Below are 19,767 nucleotides of genomic sequence, written 5' to 3'. Positions count from 1 at the left end.
TTTGATGCAGATTTGGACCTTTTTCAGTGTGATTCGCTTTGGATGGCGCGGATTCAATTTTTGTTAGCTTTTACATTTCTCGAATTTTTTTTAGAAATTCAAAAAATGTTTTCTTGAAAAATAAGGAATAATCTTACGGAAATGCAGTCAAGATCTTACAAAAAAAAAATCTCAAAAATCTTGCACTGCATTATATTTAGGATTAGGATTATTGTCTCTTCTGATGGCTTCGAGATGGATCCGTCTAATTTTATAATAAGTCGGCCTAGCAGCTCTCCAAGTTTTTTCAAATCTTTTACCATCATTTAAGATTTTAAATACATGCAAATAGATTAGCACTGCTCCGAAGACAGAAATCCAGTAAGTACTTCTAATTACCAGATTTCAATTGATAATTGCTCTAATGGCATTGAGAGAACGAAAAGTTGATACTAATTGCAGTTCGCTCAAATATGTTAATTATCAAAGTTCGATTTTTTTTTTAAATTTCTTTATTAGTATCATTCCAAACGTTACATTCTTTTCTTAAATCTAGGTGTTTTGTGTTATTAGACAACACTATCATCCTTATTTGGTAAAACAAATTTAAGATTTAATTAACATTTTATTAACAACATATTACATTTCATTTGCCGTAGCAGTTCAGATTTTTTACAGGTGAGTTGATTTCACCTGCTTATAAGAGAAAAAAAAAGTTTTTAATATACTTAACCTAACTTAACCTAAACATATAACGCATTAATCGTGGCAATAGAAGATTGTAACGATTTTTGCCTGAAATTATTAATTATTTTATTTGACATTTGCTCCAATGTTTCAACATTGGATATTCTATGTAACTCATTGGTACTATACCAGGAAGGAAGCTTCAGAATCATTTTCAAAATTTTATTTTCAATTCTCTGCAGAGCTTTCTTCCTGGTATTACAACAGCTAGTCCATATTGGTACAGCATACAACATGGCTGGCCTGAAAATTTGTTTGAATATCAAAAGCTTGTTCTTAAGACAAAGCTTTGATTTTCCATTAATAAGGGGATAGAGACATTTTACATATTTATTACATTTGGCTTGAATGCCCTCAATGTGATTTTTGAAAGTTAAATTCTTATCTAGCATGAGCCCTAGATACTTAACTTCATCTGACCAATTTATTGGAACCCCTCTCAACGTGACAACATGTCTACTTGAAGGTTTCAAATAAAGAGCTTTTGGTTTATGAGGGAATATTATTAGTTGAGTTTTGGAAGCATTAGGAGAAATCTTCCATTTTTGCAAGTATGAAGAAAAAATATCCAAACTTTTTTGCAATCGACTACAGATGACGCACAAGCTTCGTCCTTTGGCGGAGAGGCCTGTGTCATCCGCAAACAAAGATTTTTGACATCCCTGAGGTAACTCAGGTAAGTCAGATGTGAAAATATTGTATAATATTGGTCCCAAAATGCTGCCTTGAGGAACACCAGCTCTTACAGGAAGTCTTTCAGATCTGGAGTTCTGATAATTAACCTGAAGTGTACGATTTGACAGATAACATTGAATTATTCTAACAATGTATGTTGGAAAATTAAAGTTTTTTAATTTTACAATCAAACCTTCATGCCAAACACTGTCGAATGCTTTTTCTATGTCTAGAAGAGCAAGACCAGTAGAATAGCCTTCAGATTTGTTGGAACGGATCAAATTTGTTACACGTAAAAGTTGATGAGTGGTCGAATGTCCATGGCAGAATCCGAACTGTTCATTGGCAAAAATTGAATTTTCGTTGATGTGGGCCATCATTCTGTTCAAAATAACCTTTTTAAAAAGTTTACTGATGGAGTAAAGCAAACTGATTGGACGATAGCTAGAAGCTTCTGCAGGATTTTTGTCTGGTTTTAAAATTGGAACAACCTTAGCATTTTTGCATTTGTCAGGAAAATATGCTAATTGAAAACATTTGTTAAATATATCAACTAAGAATGATAAGCTACTTTCTGGAAGTTTCTTGATGAGGATGTAGAAAATTCCATCATCGCCAGGAGCTTTCATATTTTTGAATTTTTTAATAATAGTTCTCACTTCTTCCAAATCAGTCCCCAAGTAACCATTAGCACTAATAATAAGCCCTTAATCAGCATCATAAATGCGTACATGCATTATAATAGCACCACAAATGCTTACACACCTTATAATAGCACTTCCGCTGCATAGAAACCCTATTACAGCATCATTAATGCTTCTAAGCCTGATGCATACGGGCATTAAATAAGCATTTTATTGGCTCTATATTCGCATACAGGGCCTGTTTAAATGCCATCCAGTGTTTTGATAGATATACCACGTGCTTTGTGTTTACATATAGTGGTGAGAGGGAATCAAACATAAGTCTTCTCACTACAACAATTGCAGGTTTTATGACGGGAAAAAGTGGTGGTTTAAATTGGTCACTTTTCTTTCCAATACTATTCATCTTATGTGGGCGAAGGAGCAAAGGAGCAGAACTTCAACAACTCAACAATACAGGTGTCGCAGGTTCGAGACGCAAAATTAGGAATTTCATCATCATAAAACAAGGATCAATATGTGACAATTTCAAGTCCTCAAAAGGATGAAAACCACCAAAATGAATAAGTCTGATACGGAGAAGTACTATCTCAATCATTTTATTACATTTTGCATACTATTCGAGGTTTCCGTTTTCATTCATTTATTTATTTACCTCGTGTACCAGCTGCTTGGCCACATACGCGAAAGCTCTCTGGCTGCGTACGCGAAAGCACAAAATATTCGCCAGAAAAACCTGGCGAAAACAACTGACGTTTCTCACGTGGTCTTATATCAGCACTAGTGATGCCGAGAAGCACGATTATATCTTCGCATTATAATGGCACGCTATTTCGCCTTTTCTGGCATTATAATAGCATTATATGCGTATATAAAACTGACAAGCATCAAATGATTACCCTATATGCGCATATAATGCTGTTACCGTGCCGCATTATCGTGCTTACTGGTTACTTGGGTCTCCCAGGCATTTTCGAAAACGTTCTCTTGATTGAGAATATTTTCGAACTCCTGAGTAACTTGATTTTCAATTGGACTAGTAAGTCCTAAATTAAAATTGTGCGCACTTTCAAACATAGCATAGCAAGTTTTTGAGCTTTTTCACAATTAGTTAGTAATAATTTGTTTTCCTCTTTCAATGCCGGTATTGGCTTCTGAGGTTTTTTCAAAATTTTAGATAATTTCCAAAAGGGCTTAGAGCCAGGGTCCAATTGAGAAATTTTATTTTCAAAATTTTTGTTTCTTAATTGAGCAAAACGTTTCTTGATTTCTTTCTGCAAATCCTGCCATATAATTTTCATAGCAGGATCGCGAGTGCGTTGAAATTGCCATCTCCTCACGTTTTTAAGACGGATCAAGAGTTTAAGATCATCGTCTATAATCACGGATTCAAATTTTACTTCACATTTTGGAATTGCAATGCTCCTGGCTTCAACAATGGAATTTGTTAAAGTTTCAAGGGCATTGTCAATATCAAGTTTTGTTTGTAAGGGAATATTAACATCAAGATTAGAGTCAATAAATGTTTCATATATATTCCAGTCGGCTCGAAAATAATTGAACGTAGAGCTGATAGGATTGAGAATCGCTTCTTGGGATATTTGAAATGTAACAGGGACATGATCAGAATCAAAATCAGCATGAGTAATCAGTTGGCTACAAAGATGACTAGAGTCAGTTAAGACCAAATCAATCGTAGATGGATTTCTAGAAGAGGAAAAACATGTAGGGCTATCAGAATATTGAATTGAGAAATAACCTGAAGAGCATTCATCAAATAAAATTCTGCCGTTTGAATTACTTTGAGAATTATTCCATGACCGATGTTTGGCATTAAAGTCACCAATGACAAACAAATTTGACTTATTGCGAGTCAATTTTCGCAAGTCAGTTTGGAGCAAATTAACTTGCTGTCCAGAGCATTGAAAAGGCAAATAGGCAGCTATGATAGTATATTTACCAAACTGTGTTTCAACAGAAACACCTAAAGTTTCAAAAACTTTAGTTTCAAATGACGAAAACAGTTGATGTTTTATACGCCTATGAATGATGATTGCAACTCCCCCACATGCCCCATCAAATCGATCATTACGATAAACAAAAAAGTTAGGATCTCTTTTGAGTTTAGATCTAGGTTTTAAATACGTTTCGGTAATAACTGCTATATGCACGTTATTAACCGTAAGAAAATTAAACAGCTCGTCCTCTTTACCATTCAGAGAACGAGCATTCCAATTTAAAATATTTAAATTATTATTTGGATCCATTAGAAAAACGTAATCCAATAACAATTTGATTTGTAAATTTTACACCTACTTGGACTGCTTCAGTCATAGTGGTGGCTTTGAACATTGCATCAATCATTAGATTCAATTGTTCAGTTAGAAAATTAAAATCAGAGGCAGACATGTCATGTGATTTCCCATTAGAATTTCCGGTAGACGAAGATGCGGAGTTACCTGTGGCGGTAGGGTTTTTTCCATTTGATTTGAAACAAGTGGAATGGGTACTCATGGAACGAACAGGGGAGGAGTTCAAATTTCCTGCTACGATATCGGCAAAGGATTTTCCGTGGGTAGATACATTCGAAATTGAAAGATTCGAACGGCTACCCGACGGATTAAAATAAGTTTGTGAATGAGCATGATTATGATATTCCTGATGGGTATGATTCATGATCAAGCGATCGTTAACTGAAAAATGAGTATTGTTTGATACTCTACCAGGGAAATTCCGGAAACGACCGTTATCGTAACGGATATTATCTTTCATCTGCCTGGCACGAGCCTCAATGACTCTATTGCGCGAAGGGCAAGACCAATAATTGGACTTATGATTTCCCTTGCAATTGACGCAAAAGAATTTATCGGTATCTTCCTTCACTGGACAGACGTCCTTGGCGTGAGAAGAACCTCCGCAAATCATGCATTTAGCATCCATGCGACAATTTTTCGTACCATGACCCCACTTTTGGCACCTGTGGGGTTCTGGTAATTTCCTCCAGGTTGCTGGAAATTTTCCCATGTCACACGGACATCAAACAAAAGTTTTGCTTTTTCTAAAGCTTTAATATTATTTAGTTCTTTTTTGTTAAAGTGAACTAAATAAAATTCTTGAGAAAGCCCTCTCCGACCAATGCCAGATTGGATTCTCTTTTTCATAATGTTTACTTGGACTGGGGAAAATCCAAGCTAATCATTTATTCCATTTTTGATCTCTTCAGGTGACTTATAGTCACTTGAGAGACCTTCCAAGACAACTTTGAACAAACGTTCAGTTTTGTCGTCATAAGTAAAAAAAATGTGCTTCTTCTCTTCAAGATGTCTGAGAAGAAGTTCGCGATCTTTAAGAGTTTCCGGCAAAACGCGACAGTCTCCTTTCTTTGCGATTTGGAAGGAAACCTAATGGAGTTCAAGATCTCCTGCATAAATCCCCCAAATTCGGAACAACTGACCACGATAGGCGGACCTCTTTTCTTCCTCACTTGAATCAAAGAGCCTGGGCTAGAGGCTGCTTCGATTTGGTGTTCGGAAAATTTGTCTAGAGCATCGAACTGATTGCTCATTTCGATACAATTATTTATTTCACCCTTGGAAGAAACTTCGCATTCCGGGGAAGCGTCCTTTCTTCCATTCTTGCCACGTGTAGTGACAGTTTTAAAACCCATTTTTTTGGAAGGAAGTAGTGAATTCAGAGATTCACCCTTCCTTTTGTTTGTTGTTGATACCATGTTTAATTAATAAACGAAAGAAGACGTGACCTTCAAGAGGTTTTTTCCCAAGACGGTGTCCAAGAATGATTATCACCGCTAGCTTTCGCCAACGGGTCCAACGAAAAATCGAAGGCACGGGTCCAAACAAGGATCGTAAAGGGATCAATAGTAGAAAATAGTACTGAAAAGTACTGTTTTAGTAGCACTGAAAAGTACCGTTTTTAATTTTAGTACTGAAAAGTACTGTTTATGTAGCACTGAAAAGTACTGTTTTATTGCTTTAGGTATTTTTTAAGAAAACTTCCAAGAGCAGAGAGAATTCATTAAAATCAACTTTTTTTGTTTCAATGGCTTCGCGCGCACCCCTTGAGAGGTCGTCACGGTTGTGGAAAACGCTACCCTAGATAATATTCCGACCAGAGGGAACGTCATTTGGCATAACGGTCGTTTGGCATAGGACGCATCCCCAGAGTTAAAAAGGAATTCTCCAACCCGTAAAGAAAATTAGTTGTAATTGTGTGTTACCGCATCTAGTAATTGATCAGGCAAGGTTCATACTCTTTTGGTCTTGCCCCATATTTTTGTAGAGAAGATCGATAAAATCATGACAAATTAATCTGCATTCCTCCTGAAGATTCTTTTCCTCGCGAATACAGAAGTTCAAACATTCAGGTAGAGCGTATAATCTGATAGGATGTGAACCATTGTTGTCGATTGATCAGAAATATTATTTTGTAATAACTTCAGAGGAAAAATAACAATTTCGCCGAAAAGTACAACAACAGTTGAAATGCATATAATCTTTTTTTTATATATTCAGCGTGAAATCAGAGTGGATCAAGCCGTTTTTTTTTCAGAGAAAAATGCGTTAAAAGTTTAACACTTTAATTAAAAAAAAAAACATTTTTTCCACACATCTTTGTGTCCTTTTTTATATAGGTTTTATAGGAGTGATGATCAAGGAAAAAACATTATTCAAGCCTCTAAACGATTTTTTTGATGGACTATGTGCATTTGCTTCACTGTGACTAAACTAAAGAACGCCGTTATATGGTTTTATTCACTCTGACTAAACAATAACGGAAAATAACAATCATTTCTCGAATTAAGTATCATACAGGCGTGTCTGCAATGATCGATTTCTCTTCTTCGATTTTCTCATCGCGTTAGCACATATGAATCAAACGATTTTCGTCATATTTTGCGATGTAGCATGGAGAAGGGCGATGAGTGCTTTCTACTGAATCCAAAAGGCTAGTTGAAAACAGTCTCCGGCCGAGTAGTTAGCTAATCAAAAAATCGATTAACAGAATTCAATCACTGCAGTTACGCCCTTATGATACTGAACGCGAGATTGAATGGTTGCATTGTAACTACTATAGTCCGAAAACTAAAGTTATATTGTCTCATGGCATTGAAGACAAGATATTTTCAAATATGCGTTCAGTTAGAGTGGACAAATAAAATTCTTGAGTTCCTGTCAAATTTTAATTAGTCTATTAAGCGTCCTCGCTGAACTATACTAAAAAAACTATCTACCAATAAAAGATTATCTCCTCTCTCGCTCTCTTTCGATTACAACAGTGCTACACTAAATCTTTGGTAAAGTTTTTCACTATGGGTCGAAAGACAATGTTCTTGGCTAGCTTTTCATAAAAAATGCAACAGAAGAGGTTAATGCGACTCAATTCTCGAAAACTTATTCAAACAGACTCAAGTCAGAAAAGTTAAAAAACTTACTTTATCAATCCTACGTGTTTCGCAGACGAAATTCTACAGGTTCCGCTCTATATCAACTTGATTTTTCACTTTTGGAACGTTTAATTTTCGGATTTACAAAAAGACGAAAGTGAGATTCTCCACTTTCGCAACCTAACCGCTACTTTCGCCTCTCCGTTGTATGGGAGACCAAGTGACTTAACCACGAATCAAAACAAAACACTACTTGAGTCGATTTTACACTGATTCAAAAACGTCGAAAGTAACTGATTGAAACGGCTTATCATTTTGTCATACAATTTTTGTGGGAAGTGAAAGGAACTACCTTGAGTTTTAACGCGAGCTGATTGCATGCAAAATTTAAGTGATGTACACGGTAAAAAAAATGTTAAAAAGGGGATTCATTTTAAAACAGTTTTAGGAGAATTTATTCTCAATTAATTTTCTCAAAACCGTATGAAAGTTACTTACGTCGATTTGAAAAAGTAATCGAGAATTATTGATTAAAGAGAAAGTACACAAAAGAGTCTCTCAATGTTAGATAGGTCCTTTCGGAAAATTACTCGAGGGTTCTAATATATTCCATACAGACACCATACTGCCGTGAATCGCAAGTCAGTCCCTTCTCAATTTCGTCAAATTTGAATCGATATCAGTTTTCAACATATCTTTTGATGATATTTCAGCCGCACTAACGAGACAAAACATTTTTTTGGCTAAAATTAAAAAAAAAAACAGTTTGGTTTATCTTTCTCCTTTCCACGACTTTGATCATCTATTTCTTTATGAAAAAAGCGTTTTATAAGAAATGCTTGAACAAACAATGATTTGCAACTAAAAGTTCTAACCCTCCAGTGGCGCAACCAAGGGGGGGTTTTGGGGGTCAAAACCCCCCCCAGAGCAGATTTTTTTTATAATAAATTTTAAATATATTTTTGAAACTCAACACCAAAGTCCACAAACACTGGACCAGTAAGTTGTATTGACAATTATGTTGTTTTGAGTTGTGGATCTCTAATTTGAAGACTTTTGAAGGAGTTAAAAACGTAGTTTACTAGCTTTTTCTGATAAATTAGCCACAGATTTTCGAAGAGAAGTTTGTATCAAACAAACATGCAAATATGTTTGTATATCTATACCGTTCAAAAAGCTGTTTGATGCAAAATTCGATGCTTTGAAAAATCTTTTAGTTGGCTCAGCATTTGGCAAATTTCAAGATCTCCAGATAGCACGTGAATTTCCGGAGAAGCAATTCTTTAGTTTTAAGTATATGATTACAAATAAAAATCCTAGGAAAGATTATGGAAGATGGTGATTCCATTGCTAAGCTGAAAATTCGTCTACAATATGGAAATGCTTCAATATCTACAATGCTGATTTGCCCTCGACAAACTGCTAATGACAGTCGCAATGCTTATTACTGCGACTTGTACTTGAAAGATTCTGATAGTTGAAAAGTGTGTATAAAATGGGATTTCGGATGGACGGAGAAACTCGATTAAAAATCCAGATATTACTTCGGGAGATAACATAATCTTGTAATTCGCGGTTGGTAATAAAAGAACAAAGTAAACACATTTGACATTAGCAAAATACAGCCAAGTCGTTATAAAAGTATGCATACAGTATTGGGTATTCATACAGGCTTGGTTGCCAGAGGTTGATCCTTTACAGTGTATGTGCGCGCATCCATATGTAGCTTGGATAAACTTTCGAACAAATTACGCGATATGTAATACGCATTTTGGAAAACTTCACCAGGTACAAAAGATTTCCTTTGAATAGAGTTGTAAATTTATATAAAAATGTATGCCCAGAATAGAAGAGAAAAGCTTAAGTTTGCATTTGGTGTTATTTTTTTCTTATGGTAATCTCGCAATAAGGCTGATACAAATATTAATTTTCTTTTATGTCCGAGACCACTTGAAAGGTACGAGGGGGGGGGGGGGATAAAAATAAATAAGGAACAAAAAAATAAAAATAGAAAAAAAAGTTATTTTTTCGAATTTTTATTTTGAACGATAGTTGTTCAACTTTTTTCAATCGTCCTCTGGACCTTTATTTTACCTGTGTTTTACTTCGAAAATTAAAAAATCCCAACTGATGCCAAAAAATTGATGAATCTTTTTTTTTTCTCCCCTGCAAAATTTTCCGATTTTTGAAGGGGGGGTGACATAAAAGAAAATTAATATTTGTATCAGCCTAATTTTAAATTATTCAGCCCGAAAGTTTTTACACCCGTTTTATTTTACCAAAAACACATAATCTTTAGCTTCACAAAACCCCCCCTAGAGCCAAATCCTGGTTGCGCTACTGTAACCCTCTAATACCTAACCCCGCCTTAAGACGGGGTACACTTTGGAATTTTGTGTAATTTTTCGTAGCTAAAAATGATTTTATTTTTGGCTTAAATCTTGGTTCAGATTACGCTTATAAAGAAACATTTTTTGACCTTTGAGACTTTTTTTGTATAGGGTGCAGAGCTACTTGGGCACTCTCATGATCCACTTTGGCATGGGGGTTTTTTCTCGGCTGAATCGTCTGAAACTTTGCAATAATAAGCACTTCAATACGACGCATATTGTGGCCAAATATGAGCCCTGTAACTTTCAAAAAACCCCACTGCCGAAGTGAATCAAAAGTGCCAAGAATAGGATCCGGCTCCCTATATGAAAAATGTTTGAAAAAATATATTCTTTTGTAACCTACGAATGCCGTGTAAATACAAAAAATTGCTCATTTTATAATTTTCTACAATCGACCTATCATAGAAGAAGAACCTGGTGGTATAAAAATAAATTAAAACCTTGTTTTTCCGTTAGTTACACGGAAAATAAAATATGTTCCAGAAAAAAAATTAAAAAAATTAATATTTTCAAAACTATTGTGAAAACTTAATTTTTATTTTTGCCAAAAATCAGTAACCAGAAAAGGCTTCAAGAAAAAATGAAAAAGGATAAGGATGTTCAAAAATAAAAAAAATATAAAAATCTAAAACAAAAATTCACAAATTCGCGAATAAAAAAAAAGGTGGCCTGAAAGATATTTAGAACGATTTTAGATAACGTAACATGATATTAAAATAACATGATATGAAAATAAAAATTTGGGTAAATGTTTAGAAATCAAGTAAAAAATATTATAGAATAACAATAAATTGATTGTTTATCAATACTTTTACTATTGAAACAATCTATTACTATTGCTTTATCTAAGTCGATTGGTCCCCAGTTTGCCGAAAATCAGAAGAACTCTGGAATTACCGCGGGAAAGCGAGGGTTAATGAAAAGTAATCGCATACCAGTCCCACTACAGTTTTCAGCACCGCGAAACTTAAAAATGGACCATGTTTTGGTCATCTTTATATATTTCTCGGAAAGGTTTCGGAGTTAAGAGTTCTGTTTGATCTTTCGACCTTGACGCTTGCTTTTGCCGGAGCGAGCGACGAGGGCAGGATCAAACATGTCGCGCGTCGGTCTCGTAAGTGAAAAAGTGGCGTGATCGGGGAGTTCGGTTGGAGTAAGTTAAAAAGTGCCGCGATCGGTTCGTTCTTTTTGATCTTTCGACGACCTTGACGCTTGCTCCTGGGCAGTGCGCCCGAGCTGTCGTCCGTGTTTTTTTTTCGAGTCGCGCGCCTTTTTTTTTTTTTTTTTTTTTTTTTTTTTTTTTTTTTTTTTTTTTTTTTTTTTTTTCTGGGTGCTAGCCGAGCAAACGAGTGAAGCTGAAAATGGATTGTGGCCGCTCAGTCAAGGATAACGGATCAATTGGTGAGCTCGTTTCATGCTACTATTTCTAATCTATAAAATATGTATGACTGCACATTTAATCGTTACAATGGTGGGATGTAAATATGATGTTTCAACAAACTATGGATGGTTCGTCACTGTGAGTGTCGACACAAACTCTGATTCATGATTTATTTATGTTTAACATTTTTTTTTTTTTCAGAACACCCCTTATATACCTTTATTTTTGTAATTAAAAAAACTTTGAATGGTTCGACACTACAAGTGTAGACTTGCGAAAGGTCCACTTTATTCAACAAACTTTGGATGGTTCGCCACTGTAAGTGTCGGCATAAGAATAAGAGTGTTCTATGATGTCCCAACCAATTGAGTCTTTTGTTTCTTTTCAAATGAGTAAAATATAATAACACATGCTTTCGTACTGACAGCTGTAGGAATGTTACATTTAGGTATTTGTTCAACAAACTTTGAATGGTTCGTCACCTCAAGTGTCGGCATAATTTTCCTCTACATAGAAATTATATGAACAATTATATTTACGTATAAGCATGTATATATCTCACAAATCATTGTTTATCATGGTCTAATCGCTTATCAAAGTGAATCCTTTGACCCAACGATCCTCCCCATTAACAAACATCCCTCCCAGTAACCTTTGTGGAGATGCAGAGGCAAACACGGTCTCCAAATAGCAAAGGTTACACACTAACATTCCTTCCCTCAATCCCACCTGACTGCAAGGACGTGGCCGGCGCCGTTATTGACCTTGTATAAATAGAGGCACTGAATTATGCACACTGAAGAAGATTATGGCCTATCCCAGCTGAACTTCTAGTTGATTCTTTGTGCATTTTCACTGACTTCGGTCAATCACGGAATAGCAACCATTGATATGTGTAGTCAGTCTAAGCTAAGCTAAGCTAAGCTTCTCGGAAAGGTTTCGGAGTTAAAGGCAAATTGTGAAAGTTTTTTTTAAAGATTCAAACTTCTTTAAATCTTCTTTTTTCTTATATTAATATTAATAATTGTGAGAACCAGCTATCTAAATATGGATAATGACCTAAAATCAAAATCCAATGTGACGAATTATGTAAACTACGTCAATTATTTATCGATGGATGAGAAGATGAATCATTCGAAGTCAAAAAACTGACTGATTACAATTTTTGCACATGCTTCAGCGCACTGATCGTTTGTCGATGTTATGGGTAAAGCACATGGTCCACTTTAACTGCATACTGCGATTTTTACTAAACATCCAAAGTAGTTTTTTACATATCTTAATTAAATCTGATAAAAGTGAAATCGAGGTAGGATAATTTTGCAACCAATGACAAAATAAACTGTTTTTTTTTCATATTTTATACTTGGTCTCCTCTGATTTAACGCCGATCATATCAAAGATCTCAATAATTTGCAGTTTAGACCTGGTTTGCAAACCATCGAAAAAAAAAAAAAAAATAATCATGAAAAATAATTTGATCCGAATAGGCCGATCAAACCATATTCGGAAAGCGTAACAGTTCGTGGCACGAGAGCGTTCAAGAACAGCAACTCTCTTTTTGCACATGCTTCATCGCACTGATCGTTTGTCGATGTTATGGGTAAAGCACATGGTCCACTTTAACTGCATACTGCGATTTTTACTAAACATCCAAAGTAGTTTTTTACATATCTTAATTAAATCTGATAAAAGTGAAATCGAGGTAGGATAATTTTGCAACCAATGACAAAATAAACTGTTTTTTTTTCATATTTTATACTTGGTCTCCTCTGATTTAACGCCGATCATATCAAAGATCTCAATAATTTGCAGTTTAGACCTGGTTTGCAAACCATCGAAAAAAAAAAAAAAAAATAATCATGAAAAATAATTTGATCCGAATAGGCCGATCAAACCATATTCGGAAAGCGTAACAGTTCGTGGCACGAGAGCGTTCAAGAACAGCAACTCTCTTAGACTGCACAGACCATGGTATGTGTCTGTCTTGTTTTCGTTCATGGCTCGTTATTTTCCACAAACGATAAAGGTTATGCGTGTTGTATGAATGCAGGCGGATAAATGGAAAGAAATTATGGCTCGTGTGTCAATGATCGTTAAATTTTCCAAAGCTTGCTATATAGTCAAACATAAGGTTAGAATTCAGCTTTTTAAGGACACTACTAGAAAAAAAAAACTAAAAGGATATGGTTATGATAAAATTGGCTTTATATAAAGTCTAACTATAGGGGGGTATGTAGCCTTGAGGTTACGCTTTCGCTCCATAAGCGGAAGGTCATGGGCTCGATTCCCAGCCCCTCCACAAAAAACCCGTCCAGCCACCAGAAGACCGTGCTTTGGGATCCATCCTCCGTCAGTATCAGATGGTGACTGAGACAAACTGACCCTCTTCGCAGGCAGCTAGCCTCACTAACAGCAAAGCTCTCTCCTACCTGCTCGGTGTGAGAGTAAAAGAGTAGGAGAGAGTGAAAGTATATGTAAATATAGATAAGTTGAAAATAGATCTGTATCGATAAAGAAGCTACAGATCAACTGATTCCGGCACAGTAGTGCCAAAGACAAATTAAAGACTTCCATGTCCCTTGCAGTTGCCCAATATTTTATGGCTCATAAGGTAATCTAGAATGCCGTGAAAAGTGTACTGCGATCTGTCAAACTTGGGTACCTTTTGCACTACCGAGGGACCAAATGCAGTACTAGAAGTGGTACCCAATCTGAGCCCGAGTGGGACGGACCTGGTAGTACCTTAAAAAAAGTCTAACTAGAATTCACTTGGACTTTTCTCTCGATGTTATTTCTTATATTTTGTTGACTTTTTCGAAGACACCATTCTAATCAAAATTGTTTTTTAGTTATAAATTTTCAAATTCAAAAGAACCGTCATCCTAGATAGGCTCCCCAGTGAACACAAAGTCGTATATGATAGCGCATAAGAGTACAAAAGTGGAGGAGATATACGTTCATGCGCCATAAGATTGCATGCAATTTGTTCGTATATCGCCTCTAGTTTTGTACTTCTATATACCATCATATACGATTAGGTAAATTTTGATGGGACATGTCCGATCGGATAGCTACTAATACATACACAATGTTTCATTTACATTGAGAAAGGTCAGTCTGAAAATGCCATTTTGAGCTGGAAATGCTCTGCGTGAAGCGGAAATTTAGGCTCACAGGAGTGTGTTGAGAATTAGCAAATCTAGAGTATGTCTCGAATGGAGTCGCAAAATAGTACCTAAGTCGAGCAGAAATCGATAGAAAATTATGTTTCTTCCTTCTAGCTTAACGCCTCAACTGCAACAGCACCTGCTTCTTAGCATCTTAGTGTTTTATGTGTACTTCCGCAGTTGAGTGAGAGCTTTCTTTGCAAATCTACCGTTTCTTTGGATGTATAAACCGTGGGGCAAACACATAAATCCATTCTTTGCTCAGAGATCACTGTTGTGAAAAACTTAAATTATCATAACACACGATTGCAATTTTTCATGCGTGAGCTGTGAATCACACAACTCAGCAGTTAAAAAATCATGTATGAGCAGGCTCATCTGTTTGACCCATTGTCTCGTATTTCCACACAAAGCAATGATTTCTCGTTAGTCTGGTAGAAGTACAGTAATTATTTCTAGCGTAAACAACAACATTCGGTTTTCATGACATTTTGACGGGCTTTACGACTGAATCATTTTTAACGGCTTGAGAGTGATTGAGTAATTTTGCACGAATAACTCAAGCAATAGATTTTCGAAGCAGATCTTTAATGAGTTTGCTTTCGCGGAAGAGATTGAGATTTCTCGTCAGAGATGTCGAGAAGTTATAAAAAAGGATCTTCTACCGGATTGGGATTCAAACCCGCAACTCTCAGCATGGTCTTGTAGAATGGCTGTGCATTGCCTTCCTTAGCAACTATGCTGCAGGAGTTTTGATTTAATTCCCTGATGATCCGTCATCTTTTCGCAAAGTAAATTCATAAGTCATAAAGTAGTCTGCCACATGATTGCGAATGGCAAAATTATAAGTTTGGAAAAGAAAGCTTTCAGTTAATAACAGTGTAAGTGCATATAGAACACTAAGCTGGGAAGCAGGCCTTGCCCCAATGGGAAAGTAATGATAAGAGAAAAAAAACAATGTATGCTAAACAGTTAACAAGCTTAAGTTAGCAGTCAGTGATCAACAACAACCGGCTTGCACATTTCAAAAAACGTCATATTTCCATCGATACATAAAATAAAGTCAAGTCCATTACTACGGCAAAATTTATGTCTGCATTTTCATTTGGATATCGTTGAATCCAATCACCCTAAACCACGCGAAATACACCCCTGACAAATGCTTGACTACTCTTTTAGCTAGCAACCTTCCAAAGCGCCGAGAGCCTCGCCTACCAAAATCCGTGGGTTACGCGCATATTTTATTCCCCTAGAAGTATACGACCCGTACCTAAACCAAATCAACCCTATTCGCAAACGCAAAGCAAATGAAATACGGTGCAAAAAGCCATGTTAGGTACGTGCAGAAAATGATGACTGTATCATGGTGAGGTGTAAAAATAGAAGCCATCAGATTTTGTTAGCACAATAATACTACATTCCCGGTCAAAATCCAGCGCCCCAACAGCGAAGGTAGATGAAATTGTCACGAAACGAAATCTTACGTCTTGATTAGCACCTTGATTGCACGCCGCTTTGTTAGTGTGACGGAAAAAGTATCACCCACATGCACAGTATTGTACAGTATATTTGCAACCTCTTCGATTTGAAGGAAATTTACACAGCTAGTCAAACATATCTTGAATTTCAACATATATGTTTGAGGAATTTTTCTATCGACCACTTTTGAATAATAACAATCTGCCTAAAATTAAATTCTTGACGAAAAATTATAAACTTTTTATCTCAAAATATAAAAGACTTACTCAAAAAGCGTCTACAGCAAATTTGTTCATCTCACCTCAATGCACAACTTTGCTAAAGGCACTATGGAATTATTTCTTCATTTTTTAAGTTATGAAAAACTTAAATTTGTCGAAAATTTACTAATTGTTAAATCGTTATTGCTTTCGAGCTCGTAAAAAACAGTAAAAAGTATCTGTTGGAATTCAATTTATATCTGAATAACACACATCTAATTGCCCCCCCCATGTAGAGAATTTTGTAAGGAATATCGAAAAAGTCGCAAAGCTGTTGTCCAATACTGCACACCCTTCGTTGTTATTTAGCACTGCCTCTACAAAATGATACATTTTTCTGTTTCTATAGGCCTTTTCATGTGACAGGTCCGTCTATGCATTTGTTTACATCGGTGGAGGACCGGTGCATACACGAGGCTGTCATTTTCATAGAAGAACTGTCAAAGAGCTTCCCGATCAGCTGTTTTGGAACGTCATGTGAATAGGCCCATCATGCACTCATCTATTACCGCCACCTACGCACCTAGTCAGTATCCGAAAAACGAGCACAATTCACTTACCTTCATCTTTGGTGCGTTTCTCCTCCCGACGCTGCAGGACCACCTTCTTGAAGATGACGGCAGCCGCTTCGACCGCATTCTGGATCTCCTGCTCGCCGAGATACGTTTTGTGCTGTATGGGAGACAAGACAAATCCAAACAAGAAATTTACATTTCAACCGATTCAATCATGTATTCGGTTAGGGTGCTTCAAATCACAACTTAGGGTGAAAACTTTATCTCTCATACTTGGGGTACCCAAGTAATCAAATGGCACTTTAATTCGTCTTGCGTGCTAGTATACTGTAAGGCTACGATAGAGCTAACATTGATCGTATAAAAGGCTTATAAGTCCGAAAAGACGAATTACCAGATTAGCGTAAACCTGAGTATCTAATTCTCGCTGGATAACTGGTTTGCTTGTCTTATCTAGGAAGCATGATCCAGCAGAGATTGAGCTTAAGTTTTTGGGTAAGGATATTTGGTACCGACGCCCGCCATGGTGCAATCTGGAACGACTCAAGCTACCCGAAGTCGCAATTGATTACGCGCAAATCCTTGAAGCAGCGTTGCCGGATGACGGAGAGCGCATCGAAGCTCTTCTTGAGGACTGCTGGGGTAGTGTCAAAGCAGCCATTAATAACGCAGTGGAAGGTGCCATTGGGTTCGTTGAAGGAAATCGACGGAACGAATGGTTCGACGAGCAGTGTCATACGGTTTTGAACGAGAAGAATGCAGCGCGGGCGATGATGCTGCAGCAAAGTACCTGTCAAAATACGGAACGATACAAACAGAAGTAAAGACGGCAAACCCATCTATTCCGTGATAAAAAGCGCTGCTTGGAAGGGATGGAGCAGCTGTATCGTTCTCAAGAAACGCGTAAGTGCTACAACAAACTCAATGCATCCCGCAGAGGCTTTGTGCCGCGAGCTGAAATGTGCCGGGGGTAAGGATGGAGGTGCTTTGACGGATGAACGTTATGTGATTGAAAGGTGAAAGCAGCAGCATGATGAATACCTGAATGGCGCAGAAGTGGAAGACCAAGGTAGCAGGAGGAATTGCTTCATCAGTGCGACGGATGAGGGAGACCACAATCGGTGAAGTTAAGGATGCTATCGAACAGCTCAAGAACAACAAGGCAGCTGGGAAGGATGATATTGGAGCGGAACTTATTAAAATGGGCCTGGACAGGTTGTCTGCACCGATTGATAGCCAGGATCTAGGATACAGAACAGCTACCAGGGAGTAATATACCCAATATACAAAAAGGGTTGTCAAGACAAATTAGAATGTGAGAATTATCGAGCGATCACCATTCTTAACATTCCGTTCGATTTCGATTCGATTTGGATTCGATTTCGATTCAATTTTGATTCGATTTCGATTCGATTTCGATTCGATTTCGATTCGATTTCGATTCGATTTCGATTCGATTTCGATTCGATTTCGATTCGATTTCGATTCGATTTCGATTCGATTTCGATTCGATTTCGATTCGATTTCGATTCGATTTCGATTCGATTTCGATTCGATTTCGATTTGATTTCGATTTGATTTCGATTTCGATTCGATTTCGATTCGATTTCGATTCGATTTCGATTTCGATTTCGATTTCGATTTCGATTCGATTTCGATTCGATTTCGATTCGATTTCGATTCGATTCGATTCGATTTCGATTCGATTTCGATTTCGATTCGATTTCGATTCGATTTCGATCATTTCGATTCGATTCGATTCGATTTCGATTCGATTTCGATTCGATTTCGATTCGATTTCGATTCGATTTCGATTCGATTTCGATTCGATTTCGATTCGATTTCGATTCGATTTCGATTCGATTTCGATTCGATTTCGATTCGATTTCGATTCGATTTCGATTCGATTTCGATTCGATTTCGATTCGATTTCGATTCGATTTCGATTCGATTTCGATTCGATTTCGATTCGATTTCGATTCGATTTCGATTCGATTTCGATTCGATTTCGATTCGATTTCGATTCGATTTCGATCGATTTCGATTCGATTTCGATTCGATTTCGATTCGATTTCGATTCGATTTCGATTCGATTTCGATTCGATTTCGATTCGATTTCGATTCGATTTCGATTCGATTTCGATTCGATTTCGATTCGATTTCGATTCGATTTCGATTCGATTTCGATTCGATTTCGATTCGATTTCGATTCGATTTCGATTCGATTTCGATTCGATTTCGATTCGATTTCGATTCGATTTCGATTCGATTTCGATTCGATTTCGATTCGATTTCGATTCGATTTCGATTCGATTTCGATTCGATTTCGATTCGATTTCGATTCGATTTCGATTCGATTTCGATTCGATTCGATTTCGATTCGATTTCGATTCGATTTCGATTCGATTTCGATTCGATTTCGATTCGATTTCGATTCGATTTCGATTCGATTTCGATTCGATTTCGATTCGATTTCGATTCGATTTCGATTCGATTTCGATTCGATTTCGATTCGATTTCGATTCGATTTCGATTCGATTCGATTCGATTCGATTTCGATTCGATTCGATTTCGATTCGATTTCGATTCGATTTCGATTCGATTTCGATTCGATTTCGATTCGATTTCGATTCGATTTCGATTCGATTCGATTCGATTCGATTTCGATTCGATTTCGATTCGATTCGATTCGATTCGATTTCGATTCGATTTCGATTCGATTTCGATTCGATTTCGATTCGATTTCGATTCGATTTCGATTCGATTTCGATTCGATTTCGATTCGATTTCGATTCGATTTCGATTCGATTTCGATTCGATTTCGATTCGATTTCGATTCGATTTCGATTCGATTTCGATTCGATTCGATTCGATTCGATTCGATTCGATTTCGATTCGATTTCGATTCGATTTCGATTCGATTTCGATTCGATTCGATTCGATTTCGATTCGATTTCGATTCGATTTCGATTCGATTTCGATTCGATTTCGATTCGATTTCGATTCGATTTCGATTCGATTTCGATTCGATTCGATTCGATTTCGATTCGATTTCGATTCGATTTCGATTCGATTTCGATTCGATTTCGATTCGATTTCGATTCGATTTCGATTCGATTT

At 36.7% G+C, this 19,767-nt stretch overlaps 1 protein-coding gene across 7 annotated transcripts in view; it reads right to left on the bottom strand.

Moving 5' to 3' along the window:
• LOC5577633 overlaps positions 1 to 19,767 on the bottom strand; it is a 357,967-nt gene that overhangs the window by 83,305 nt on the left and 254,895 nt on the right. For all 7 annotated transcript variants that reach the window (XM_021838183.1, XM_021838185.1, XM_021838184.1 and 4 more), the window contains one exon: positions 16,693 to 16,804. In XM_021838183.1, the coding sequence (XP_021693875.1) occupies positions 16,693 to 16,804 (112 nt within the window). The remainder of the gene's footprint in view (positions 1 to 16,692; positions 16,805 to 19,767) is intronic.

The sequence above is a fragment of the Aedes aegypti genome, chromosome 1 (genome assembly GCF_002204515.2).
Source record: "Aedes aegypti strain LVP_AGWG chromosome 1, AaegL5.0 Primary Assembly, whole genome shotgun sequence".
Lineage (NCBI taxonomy): Eukaryota > Metazoa > Arthropoda > Insecta > Diptera > Culicidae > Aedes > Aedes aegypti.
This window is presented reverse-complemented; position numbering and strand designations above follow the sequence as displayed.